At 33.3% G+C, this 12,606-nt stretch overlaps 2 protein-coding genes across 4 annotated transcripts; both read left to right on the top strand.

The window, feature by feature from the left end:
- Positions 1 to 1,467: 1,467 nt before the first annotated feature.
- Positions 1,468 to 5,396, top strand: LOC129289997 (vesicle-associated membrane protein 727-like). Of its 3 annotated transcripts, none has more exons than XM_054926732.1 (6): positions 1,468 to 1,601; positions 2,684 to 2,909; positions 2,995 to 3,184; positions 3,257 to 3,377; positions 4,607 to 4,669; positions 5,051 to 5,396. In XM_054926732.1, exons 2-6 carry the CDS (start codon positions 2,720 to 2,722, stop codon positions 5,192 to 5,194), a joined length of 708 nt encoding a protein of 235 aa, XP_054782707.1. In that variant the 5' UTR covers positions 1,468 to 1,601; positions 2,684 to 2,719; the 3' UTR covers positions 5,195 to 5,396. The 3 variants fall into 3 exon arrangements, with proteins under 3 accessions (XP_054782707.1, XP_054782702.1, XP_054782709.1); XM_054926727.1 differs by lacking the exon at positions 1,468 to 1,601 and adding an exon at positions 1,608 to 1,881; XM_054926734.1 differs by lacking the exon at positions 1,468 to 1,601 and having other exon boundaries at positions 1,905 to 2,909.
- Positions 5,397 to 8,107: 2,711 nt separating this feature from the next.
- LOC129303850 (omega-6 fatty acid desaturase, endoplasmic reticulum isozyme 1-like) lies at positions 8,108 to 11,857 on the top strand. Its single transcript, XM_054943394.1, has 2 exons — positions 8,108 to 8,845; positions 10,426 to 11,857. Exons 1-2 carry the CDS (start codon positions 8,792 to 8,794, stop codon positions 11,581 to 11,583), a joined length of 1,212 nt encoding a protein of 403 aa, XP_054799369.1. The 5' UTR covers positions 8,108 to 8,791; the 3' UTR covers positions 11,584 to 11,857.
- Positions 11,858 to 12,606: the final 749 nt, after the last annotated feature.

Below are 12,606 nucleotides of genomic sequence, written 5' to 3'. Positions count from 1 at the left end.
GACAAACTATACCATGGCCTTTATGTCACAAGCCACAATGGATAAGTCTTGATTTACTGAAATATCTTTTTTACCCTTATTTAACTTGTTTTATGCTAAAAGTTTTCCTTGTACTTGTATAACTATTGATAATCTAATTTTAAGTGTTTTAAAGGGTCTTTAAATTCTTGTTTTTAAATTTGAATCATTTTTGAGATACCATTTTATTCAAAGGTATTTTACAAATATTTTTAGAGGTTGAAATAGCTATGGTTGATTCTATCTACCATACTTATCTTGTGTAATCAAAGTACTTGGTCTAAACTGTTGAGGTTAATGATAGAGGTTAATTGATAAGCATGATGGCTTCCTCAATAAAGTATCTATAAAGCTACTCTCTAAGTCATGAAGGAAGAAAGGAGGAACAAGAAAGGAGTGACGACTTGCTTCATAAAAGGAAGGAAAGGAGTATGACTCATGGACATTGATGGAGTAGAGAGAGAGAGGGAGAGAGAAGGAAGCATAATAGAGAAAAGAGATAAAAGAGAGGCCATGTCAACCCTGTTAGTCAAACAATAACATTTAATGGGCAATATTAATGGCGGGGTAATATTATATTTTTTTAAAAATTTTGTCGCAATATTACTCGAATTAAAAGTTTAGGATATTCAATTTTTTTTGTAAAAAAGTTTTAAGACATTCTTACCTTTTAACCTGAAAATGAATCATAAACATTGATTTAAATAATTTCAAGTTCAAGATTGTCAATTTTAAATAAGATATTAAGATTTTAAATGTAATTAATAAAATTATTGTTTACAATTGTTTTAATTGATATTGATAACTCATTTATCAATTTTTTTAAATAATTAATCTTCATTAATTCAATATTTTTGTTACTTATTCTTGGTATTAAAGTTTGGTGCAAATATATAGTTCCCATTGCTATTATAAGGTACCCTAAAAAAAGATTCATTGTTCTTTAATATAAGGTATAAGAAGGGTTATTTATTATTATCTTTCAATTTTATTCTTGTTATCAAATTAATTTTATAGCTAATTGAATATTATGTATATCTCTCTTTTATTTTTAATAGGAATAGAGTTAAAAAAAATATTTCATTCTAAGATATATTTGATAAGTTAACTGTTATTTTTTAATTTTAGTGAAACAGTTGAAAATGTTATCTAAGTAAAAACTTGATGAGTGTGGTGAAAATTTTTATAAAATTAATATATAAAAAATTTTTAAACATAATTACTACTTATTTATATCCTATAAAGTGGTAATAAATGTGCAAAATTCATTCAACTAATTGTATATGTTTTGTGAAAGAAATAGGTATAATAATTTTTTTGAACAAAAAAGAGGATGTGTATAATAAGACAACACTTATTTTCTTGTATATTTAAGAATTATGGAAATCAAATAATGAGTGTCTATATATCAAAAAAGAAAAAATTGAAAGGACCAATAAGAGCGCCACTTCCACGTTTGACATACCCCACCACGACCACGACGGCGCTTGGATGTTGAAACCGATAAAATTGAAGTCATCTTCGATCAAGACACCATTCTTGCACAATAAGGAAGGAAGTAAACCTCGCAAATTTCACTTCTGGTACCTCTCTCACCCCCATCTCTTTGTTTTTCTTTACCTTTTCATTCTTCCCGAACAATACAAGTTTCTCAGATTGGATCGGCCTGGGATTGTTTTGGCTTTCTTGAAATTTTTCTTGGTCCATTCTCAATTTGGAATTTGCTTTCTCTGCATTCCCGAGAAAATGCGCAACCAGAGAGGAAACGGGATGCTGAATTTGTTGCTCTGAACATCTGGACTAGGAGCGAGCGTTGTCCGTTGCACAAGCTCATTGTAGCTTGAGCCGCTTCGAAAAATTGCAGTTATATTTTTGTGAATTGAAGTAGTTGTGCTTTATTCGTTAAAAAAAAAAAAGAAGTAGTTGTGCTGTAGTTGCTTCCCTTCTACTCATCATTACTTTGGCTTCTGACCTGAATTACGGCTTTATTCATACATAGAAATTAAGATTGTGACTATCGGATGAAGGGTTTTTCCCTATTGGTTCGGATGAATATTCCTTTTCTTTTCCTTTATTTTTGATTGAATTCTGGATTGACAGCTTGATTAGTCTTTGTTATATCCCGGAGTGCGTGAATTTTCCTTTCTCTTCTTTTGTTTAGTGCTATCTGGAAATCCCCTCTTCAAGTGTTGGAAGCGAGTAGAGATTGGAGGGGATTTTCTGTGTGCGGAAGAGATGAATTTCTTTCAACTCTTAAATTTCTAATTTTTCTCATTTTCTTGACTTTCTCTGGCTTTATTTTCTTAATTTAGAAGTTTGAACCGACAGATACTAATACATACAAGGAAGCTAGGTGGTCTTTCAGTATCTAGTTATGCACCTCTATCTAATATCCATACGTGAACTACCCTAATTTAGATACATGACTATGACAACCTTTGTGCATAATCAAATTACTAATCCCAACCGATCGAATCAATTAGAAAATGGTGCTGTTAGCGGTTTTTGAGTTAAAACTTGCCACTTGCAAAGTTGCGCTTGTTGCGGGTTTTGCTCTATTCCTGAATTATTCATTGGAAATTTCTAATATGGTGACTGTTATTTGGGGTTTTTTTCCTTCTAATTTTATTTTATGATATTTTTTAATTTAATTATGGATTTACAGCTTGGCTAAGTCTTTAATCGGTGGAGCTATTTAGAGATGAGTCAGCGGGGTTTAATATATAGCTTTGTTGCTAAAGGGACTATTGTGTTAGCGGAACACACACCATATACAGGAAATTTCAGTACGATTGCTGTTCAATGCCTGCAGAAGCTACCGTCCGACAGCAGCAAGTACACATTCTCATGTGATGGGCATACATTTAACTTCCTCATAGACAATGGGTTTGGTATTGTCTATTCTTAGCATTCTTATGTATTACTGGTGTTGATTGGTTTACATGTCATTTTCTGAAGAGTTTCTCTGCTATGTAGTTTTCCTTGTGGTTGCGGATGAATCAGTTGGAAGGAGTGTGCCTTTCATATTTCTTGAACGAGTGAAGGATGACTTTAACCAGATTTATGGTTCAAGTATTACGAGTGGTGATTCTGGTCCACTTGCTGATGAAGATGACTTATTCGAAGACAAATTTGGCATTGCATACAATTTAGACAGAGAATTTGGGTATGTATATATGGTTGGTTTTCTTCATAGCTGTTTGGCTTTTTGAACTTTTGTATTTATTCTTTTGTGCAGGCCAAAGCTGAAGGAGCACATGCAATATTGCATGAAACATCCTGAGGAAATAAGTAAACTATCAAAAGTAAAGGCTCAAATAACTGAGGTCAAGGGGATAATGATGGACAATATTGAGAAGGTACACGTTTCTTGGACTGTTGAAGGGATGATCAAAATGTTTATGCTTTATAGTTACACGCAATGTCTACCTGTTCAGTATGTTCCTGAAAAATTTAAGGGTGTGGGAAGGTTTTCAAGTATGTTGATATTTATGACTGTGAGACTTGGATAATATTTAGGAGAAGAATATTTATGATTGATATCTATATAAAACATGAATATTTATGTTGATATTTATGATTGATATTATTCAAGTTATTTGAATAATATTTATGATTGTGAGACTTGGATAAGTTTTATATAGACATGTCTTAAACTCTCAAAAACTGTGTGTCTGAGGATTTCAATATTCATTGGGGAAGGGGATAGGTATTCAGTTTGCTGCTCACTAGGCTATTAGTCTGGGGATGAGAAGAAGAAAAATATTTTTCTCAAGGCCTGTGGATGAAGACTATGATACCCTACCCATATCTTACCAACGATCAACCCTAACATGTTGTTAGTGTTAAGTACCTTTTATATAATAGATGCTAGTCTAAAAGATGGTTCTGTGCAATATGGTTGTCTCAAGCAGTGTCTGTTGCCCAAGGATGTGTTTGTTAGTGAAATATGTTTGCCTCATTCATAATAATATGAAATAGTTAGGATATAACAAGAGACTTTTTATCGACCAATTATAGCACTTTTGTAAGAGGAAATTAGAAATGATGATGATATCTGTCATGGTGAAGTGAATTCAGAGCGTGGAGTGTTTACTGGAGCATTAATAGTTCTCTGCTAGACCTGCTTTGAAGTTCCCTCAACATAACGAGCTCAAATCCTGGGTACACCAAAATGTGGTCAGATGTTCTCGGACCCAGGAAAACGAGGAAGACAGTTATTGTTGTCTTCTATTTTTCACTCAAAAATTACTATCCACATACTCCTTTTCTTACAAGCACTGTAACACATGTTTGCACCTGCCTCAATGTGCACATACACATACTTTACATCTATGTCCATTACAAGTGTTAGCTTAGGCTCTTCTCTAAACCAAACTATTTTTAAAAAGGTTTTGATCATTAATACAAGACAACTCAAGTTGTTGGTTCTTGATATTGAGATTGACATCATAAAAAATGTTTCTATCTGCTTCAAGTCTTTGTTGACTCGAGCTTAGTCTCTCTTATGTTGCTCTGTAAAGCAAGGCATGAAGTTGTCGCTCATAAGGAGCACTCAAGTAAAAGCCTCTGCGTTACCTGATTGCAGGTTTTGGATCGTGGCGAGAAGATTGAACTTCTGGTTGATAAAACAGAAAGCTTACAGTTCCAGGTATCTATTCCTCCTTGTTTGTTCATACTAGTGCAGAACGAAGATAGTGACACTTGAACTAATGTTTGGTAGATGGAAAAAAATATTTTGTAGAATGGAAATAAGAAATGTAATTTAAAAAAAAAAGGAGATAGGTGCAATCCTCATTTCTTTTTTAGAAAGCATTTTTCTATTTACCAAACATTGCAGAAATGTCTACCATATTCCCGCTTATATAATCAGGCCTTTGTATTAGACATGACATGATACTTAGATTACACAAAGATGCTTCAAATTCTACTGGCTTATAGCATCCATGCCCATTTGATGTCCCATATTCATATCTATGCATTTTAATTTGCTAATGATAATGTGATTTTGCGTGTTTCCTCCCAAATTTAGGCTGACAGTTTCCAGAGGCAAGGCAGGCATCTAAGGCGGAAGATGTGGCTGCAGAATCTCCAAATGAAGCTAATGGTGGGAGGTGCAGTCCTTACCCTGGTTATAATATTGTGGCTTATTGCTTGCAAGGGTTTCAAATGTTGACAGGTTTAATTTAAGCAAGCCTGTATTAACACGTATATAACACAAATGGATGTACAAGATGAAATTATGTTTGCACGTATAGCTTGACACTGGAACGTATAATGTCACTACCTTAGTCTGTAAAATAATTACGTGGAAAACTGCTAGTTATCAAGTTCCGGATCAGTTCTTAATCTGAATGGTTGATAGTAGTTAATGATTATGGTGATAGCTAGAAGTAATTTACAATAGTCAAATGTAATGTGTATTAAAATTCAAAAAAGAAAACAACTTGAGATATTTATAATTTTTTTGTTTTTAAAAATAAAATATGAGAATAGTTTTGAAAACATTTAAATTGAAAATTGATAGCCTTATTTAAATAAATCATCATTCCTATCTTCTTACTGCGTGACTCTTCTCTCCCTGTCATTCACACTTCTCTGTTAGTCTGTGACTCAATTTTAGTTCATTTTATTTTTATTTTTTATCAATCTATTCCATTTCTTTGTATGGTTTCTTAAGAGAAAGACTTCATCACGATGGAGAAATTTAGCAGTGTCAATGGTGCAAAAGCAAAAATAAGCATAAGTTATGCTGTGACCGAGCATGGAAAACTCAGGTTAACTTATTTGATTAAACTAGTAAACTATTAATATGATGTCTTGATTGATTTAATAAAATATTTTATGATTGATTTAATAAAATATTTTATTTATAATTAATTTAATTATGATTCATTTATAATTTTAATCGACAACCTCGAGATAGTATGGTTTAGTAATCAATCCGGGTATCTCGAGGCGTACATACCGCAGTAACGTGGCTTTCTATGTTAAAGACAGTTCATATCGACGAAAGATTAATTGGAATAAAACATGAAATAATAATTATGAAAATGAGAAGGGAATCGAGTATGGGACCCACGGCGTTTTGTGTGCTCTCGAGTCCCAAACATAAAATATTTCTCTCCAAGGAATCTCCGTGACTTCTGGCAGAAAGTCCAAAACTGGTACTCCATCCGTTTCAAACGTAATTTGAAACAACATTGTACACCAATAGTAAATAAAGTTGAATAATTACACTTTATAATTTTCTTTTTTAAATCATACTACAAACTTTTAAAAATATTTATACATGTTTAATCATTACATTATAATTATTTTAATTTATTTTTCAGTTGAAAAATAAAATTGTAAAAGTATTATTAATAAAATTTTTTTATCAAATTATCTTAGATTTTATAATAACAAAATATTTTTAAAATTGACTTGAGAAAATTTGAGATAAGTTTTTGCATATAGAGCATAAAATTACTTTATAAATTTACTTTTCAAAATAAAACTGTAAACTTATAAAAATAATTTCACATGATTAATTATTACATTATAATATTATTTTAATTTTTTATTTACTTAAAAAATAATCTTAAAATATATTATTAATGAATTAAAATAAATAAATATTTTTAAAATTATTTTATAATTTGGGATGTAGAGAATAATAATGTAATATATTGACTAAAAATTGCATATGCAGAACTCTAGATCTAAACTATCTAAAGCAAAACTCACTACAGCAGAATTCGCGAAAGAGGTCAGATATTTGATGGTATTTTGCCCACCGAATCACCGGACCCCACATTTACTCAGTCACTCATTACTATTCTATGAATCACCATTTTGGAATGCGAATAACAACCACGGGCTAAATAATTTTGATATAATTAATTGCTCTATAAATCAAATAATTTTGATATTCTTCCATAAGACTAAATGAATTAAATATAATTAAAATTTATTATAAAAAAAAATAAAACTAGCCTTTATAGACTCGCACTCTTTTAACAAGTACCTATTTAAAAAATAAAATTCCATTTTTATTTTAACAGCAATTAATTTTTTATTAATAACTTTAAAAAATTAACTTGATAATGGAGAGAATAAGTATTGTAATTTAGTGAATAAGTCTTAATTCAAGAAAAAAATGTTATTTTCATTCTAACAATAATAAATTTTTTTATTAACAACTCCAAAAAATTAATCTGATAATGGAGAGGAATAAACGTTGTAATTTAGTAAACAAGTATTTATTCAAAAAAAGTCCTATTTTATTGTAAAAACAATTAATTTCTTCACTAACAATTCCAAAATATTCATTTGGTAGAGATGAATTATTAATTTGGTGAACAAGTCTTCATTAAAAAAAAGTAAATTTTATTTTTATCTTAATAAACAATTAATTCCCTGCCACAACAAATATATATAAGTGGTGATTTTATTTTTTTATAATAAATTTTAATTACATACTACTCTTTTGATTTATTTATAAGTCACTTTCAACATATTTTACTAATATCAAAAAAAACTTTAAAACTCATTAAATTTATATTAAATTTAATAAGTTCTTAACTTTGCTCTATTAAATACACATATTTTAATATATATTTTCTTTCTTCAACATTTAATGGAAGATAAAAGCGAATTTTGTGATAAAAATTAAATGACATAATTTATAAATAAAATTAAAATTTTTTTTCTCCCTATCCTATAAATAAAATCAGAGGAGTATAAGTCTTTTGATGCTACACAGTAATATTAAAGTTATTATTATTATTATTATTTTGCCAACAATGTTAAAGATATTGATCAGGTAAAACATTTAATTGGGTCAAGTGGTCTTGATTGTGATTTCTCTCTTTTGGAATCCTAAGGACCCATATTCCGAGATGGGTGCTTGCGTTGTGTCATGTGTGAGTGTGACCTTTCTTTTGTTTCGTTCGTTCCTTCGTCCATATAAGCAGCGCTTGTTGAGTGTTCTTCTTTCCTTCTCACACAATAACGCAAATTTAACGCCATCAACAACACTCTCCAGTATCACCATTCAAGTTTCTGGTAGTTTCCTCTCACCCTCTCCTTCTCTCTTCCTATCTGCATTTCATCGTTCTGTCTTCTTCTTCTTGTATCTGTTTTTCAAAGATTGCATCTCTATGTAACTAATGCATGTGAGTTTGCCGACCTGATTGATTTCTTCGATGAGATGTGTTGGCTTTCTTTCTGAATCAAGGACGAACGATTATGGTTTTTATTTGTAATGTGACTCGGTTTTCTTGCTTTAATGATTAATCCAGCGAATGAATTCGGAGCAGCTTTGATTTCATTGCCGGGAGGAAATTCGTTGATTTTAATCTCCACGACATCTGAGAAAATGCTGACATTTATCCTCTTTCGTTTCCTTCGTTTTGTGTTTGATTTTTCCATACGACACGTATGCCTTTATTATACTTGCCAATCAGATGTTAACCGTATTTCTTGAAAATAAGAAACGTATTTCATGTCCCTTTTCCCCCCCTCGATATCTTTCAAGGCACTTGACTAAATGATTGCGTGAGAAATCTGCTATTTTTTAAAAAGATTAATTTAAGCTGAGTCATCGGTATTGCTGTTGGTTTTGTCACTCAGAACCTGTTTCGTTTCAATTTTTTTTTTTAACCTTTCACCAATTTTCTTGATACTCTAAAGATTCCTATTCCATTATTGGGAGAGTCGTATACGCTTTTTCTTTTACAGAACCCTGGATCAGTATAAGAGTATAAGAATATCTCTTAGCGTTACAGAGATGCTATTGGAATATGTGTTCTCTTTTTCTCTCGCCCTCTTTTGTCTTCACGAGGTGCATTGCCTTCTCATGTCTGTTTCTATTTCTTTTGGATTTTATTCTAATGCTTTGATTACATTGGAAGGACATGTATAGTATTATCAGTCTTCTATATCAATGTGTGCGTGTGTATCGCTAACAGATGTAATAAAACGCATCGCTGCTGCTTTTTTTTTTTTTTCTCTTGTTTTGTTTGTAGTTTTATTGCAGACAGCTGCTACCTTCTCATTGTCCGTGACTGTTATATTGTAATTATAAGCTCATTGATATGGTCTATGGCTTTCTGCTTCTTTTGCTTTTGTAATGAACAAAATACAAATTGCAGTATGGTCTAAAAAGTTTTTTACTTCTATTTGCATAGATTATTCCATACTGGTTTCCGTGAACTGCTGAGACTTTGAATATTTTACTCTTTTCTACCTTGTTTTCATCCCCTTGTAAGGTTTTCCGGCATCTTTGTTTTGTTTAAAACTGGGTGTAGTTACTTGGTTAGGACTTTGCCATCTGATTCTTGTAGACTTATGACACAAGAAGAAACATTTTAGATCTAAAGGGTAAATGATTATGATGCGAGGCAGAGTTGGAAAAATGTTCACATATTATCTTTTAAGAACTTAAGAGCGAGCATCCTAAGCACTTGATGCACTTGATGTACCAAAGTTATGTGACATTGCTCATGTTTGGCTCGAAGTTCTTAACATAGATTATGACAAATTTTACATGGAGAATTTTTGAAAAAGAGTCGATGACTCTGATTTTGTGGTATATGGGGAATTTTTTGAGTGACTGTGATCGTGCTAAAGAAATATGCACGTGTTGCTGTTTTGCATGTGAACTCGAAAGTCACGCCTGCGAAGAACTTGACCTTTGTTTCGTTCTTTTATTTGAAGGAAAAGCCTCGATAAAATATGTGGCCAGTAAATGATCATGAGTGCCACAAACTTGTGTTGGACTTCCATGGAAGGTTGGAAAATAGGTCTTTGCCATACTACAGTGGGCCCTCCTGTAAAATTCATCACTGTATTTAGTTTTGTATGTCAGCTGGTTAGAGTCACACATTTAGCAAACCTGTGAATCAGAAATCCCTGGCCTTACATGCGACATATCAACCTATTTCTGAAACTCTAATATAGTGTTCTAACTCGGTGTAACATCCTCCATGTTGGTTTCCAAATCAATTCTGGGAGCACCCTTTCAAATAGAGGAAAAATGATACTAGCTACGTGTCATGAAGTTAAATTGTGTCTGCAGGGCATATGAACTCTAAATGTGTTAATTTTGTTCTGGTTATTTTCCCGTGAGCTTAGGGGAATATTATAATATGTTGATTATTTCCCCCCACACCCATTTGTCCCTTCATTTTTGGGTTTAACTGAAGGGTCATAGGCCTACAAACTTGGCAGGACCACTTCTTTGTTTGCATGTGATTTCCTGTCATGCCATGGCAGACACAGGACCACCTTCAGATTCTGGAATATTGTTTTCTGATCATTGTTTTATTCATCTGCCATTTATTTTATAGTGGTATTTTCAAAGATTCCTGTGTTGGAATTAGATATTCAGAACTTACCTAATCCTATTTTCATGCCAGCTAGTCTGAGGAAACAATGGGAGCCGGAGGCCGTGTTGCTTCTGCACCTAGAGAAATATCTGGAGAGCAACAGAAGCCTCTCTCAAGGTCTCCATACTCAAAACCACCCTTCACAGTTGGGGAACTCAAGAAAGCCATTCCTCCACATTGCTTTGAGCGTTCCCTCTTCTGCTCATTCTCCTATGTTGCTCGTGACTTTTTCTTGGCCTTTAGTCTCTATACTGCCACTACTTACTTCCATCTCCTTCCCCACCCAATTCCCTACTTTCTCTGGCCCATCTATTGGGCTCTCCAAGGTTGCATTCTCACCGGTGTGTGGGTGATTGCCCATGAGTGTGGCCACCATGCCTTCAGTGACTACCAATGGCTTGATGATTTGGTAGGTCTAACCCTCCATTCTGCACTTCTAGTCCCATACTTCTCATGGAAGATCAGCCATCGCCGCCATCACTCCAACACAGCATCCCTCGAACGTGATGAAGTGTTTGTCCCGAAACCCAAGTCCAAAATGGCATGGTGCAGCAAATACCTAAACAACCCACTGGGAAGGGCTCTCACTCTCCTCATTACACTCACCCTTGGGTGGCCTTTGTACTTGGCCTTCAATGTTTCTGGCAGACACTATGATCGTTTCGCAAGCCACTACAATCCATACGCCCCCATCTATTCTAACCGTGAGAGGCTGCTAATATACCTGTCTGATGCTTGTGTGTTTGGCGCAACCTACGTGCTCTATCACATAGCAAGTGTGAAAGGAGTGGGTTGGCTTTTCTGTGTTTATGGGGTGCCATTGCTGATTGTGAACAGCTTCCTGGTGACAATCACTTATTTGCAGCACACTCACTGTGCATTGCCACACTATGATTCATCTGAATGGGACTGGCTGAGAGGAGCATTGGCGACGGTGGATAGAGACTATGGCATCCTGAACAAGGTGTTTCATCACATAACAGACACTCATGTGACCCATCATCTCTTCTCCACAATGCCTCACTACCATGCAATGGAAGCAACTAAAGCGGTGAAGCCTCTTCTTGGAGAGTACTACCAGTTTGACGGGACTCCGTTTTACAAGGCCTTGTGGAGGGAAGCAGGAGAGTGCATCTATGTGGAGCCAGACGAACATCAGAAGGGTGTTTATTGGTACCGGAGCAATTTTTGATGGGAAGGTATCCGTAGACTATGATTTTGTCTGTATGAGTTTATCCAAGAATAAAACAGCAATGAGATCCTTTCTCAGCCTTGTTGGATGTTACGATGAAGTAAATGCATGGTATGGCTAAGAATCAAGTGCTTTCTCTTTCTTTTTCCTTGCCCCCCTTTCATCTCCTTTGGGCAATGTTAATAAAGCAAGAGGACAATAAGAAATACCAGTGGCTTTGGTGCGTGATGAACTGCCATCTATCCTAATAATCATCTATGGGAAGTTAAAGATTTATGATTACACTCAATTGTCATTACTTGCTATTTGAAACAAAAACTACTACTTTCAATTGTGAGAAGGATGTGTCATGAGCGATTCAATTGGTTGGGAAAGATTGTGGAGGCCACCTTTTATTGGGATTAGCATGGCTAAACATGCGTTGCCAGTTCGATCCTAGTTCTTCATAATCAGCTGAATCCGAGTTTAACTATTTAATTCAATCATAGTCTACATATATCCGTTGTCTCAGGCTAGTCCGAAGGCATTCAAAAACTCCCCCCTATCATGCAACATTCCCGCATGTTCCTTCTGGTTCTGCATTATAAGACACTTTTTGAAATATCATGATTAAAAAGAAAAAGAAATTTTGAATTATTTAAGATATAATTAATAAGATTTTTTAAATTCTTTTAATTGGGAAATATGATTAATAAAGTTTCTAATTGAGACAATTTATTAGATAATGATCAATATGAAAAGTACTATGTAATCCTTAATTAAAGAAACATCATTTTTACATATTACTGTAGTAAACATCTTTATAGTCAAAAGATATAAATACCAACTTTTTCAAGTGTTGGACATTTAAAAATATTTTTTTTTTAGTTTTGCAAAATTTTAAATTCCTTACAAGTGACCTGTCTAAAATTAAAGTTATTATAACTTGCTCCTTAAAATGAGACAAGATGGCTTCAATTCGACATGCAAAGGAAAGCTTGAAAGGTTTGAATTGATATTTTCAATAAAGTCAAATTATTGTAA

This window comes from Prosopis cineraria, unplaced genomic scaffold, assembly GCF_029017545.1.
Source record: "Prosopis cineraria cultivar Desert tree isolate PC_DT_omini unplaced genomic scaffold, ASM2901754v1 PC1, whole genome shotgun sequence".
Classification (NCBI taxonomy): Eukaryota; Viridiplantae; Streptophyta; class Magnoliopsida; order Fabales; family Fabaceae; genus Prosopis; species Prosopis cineraria.
This window is presented reverse-complemented; position numbering and strand designations above follow the sequence as displayed.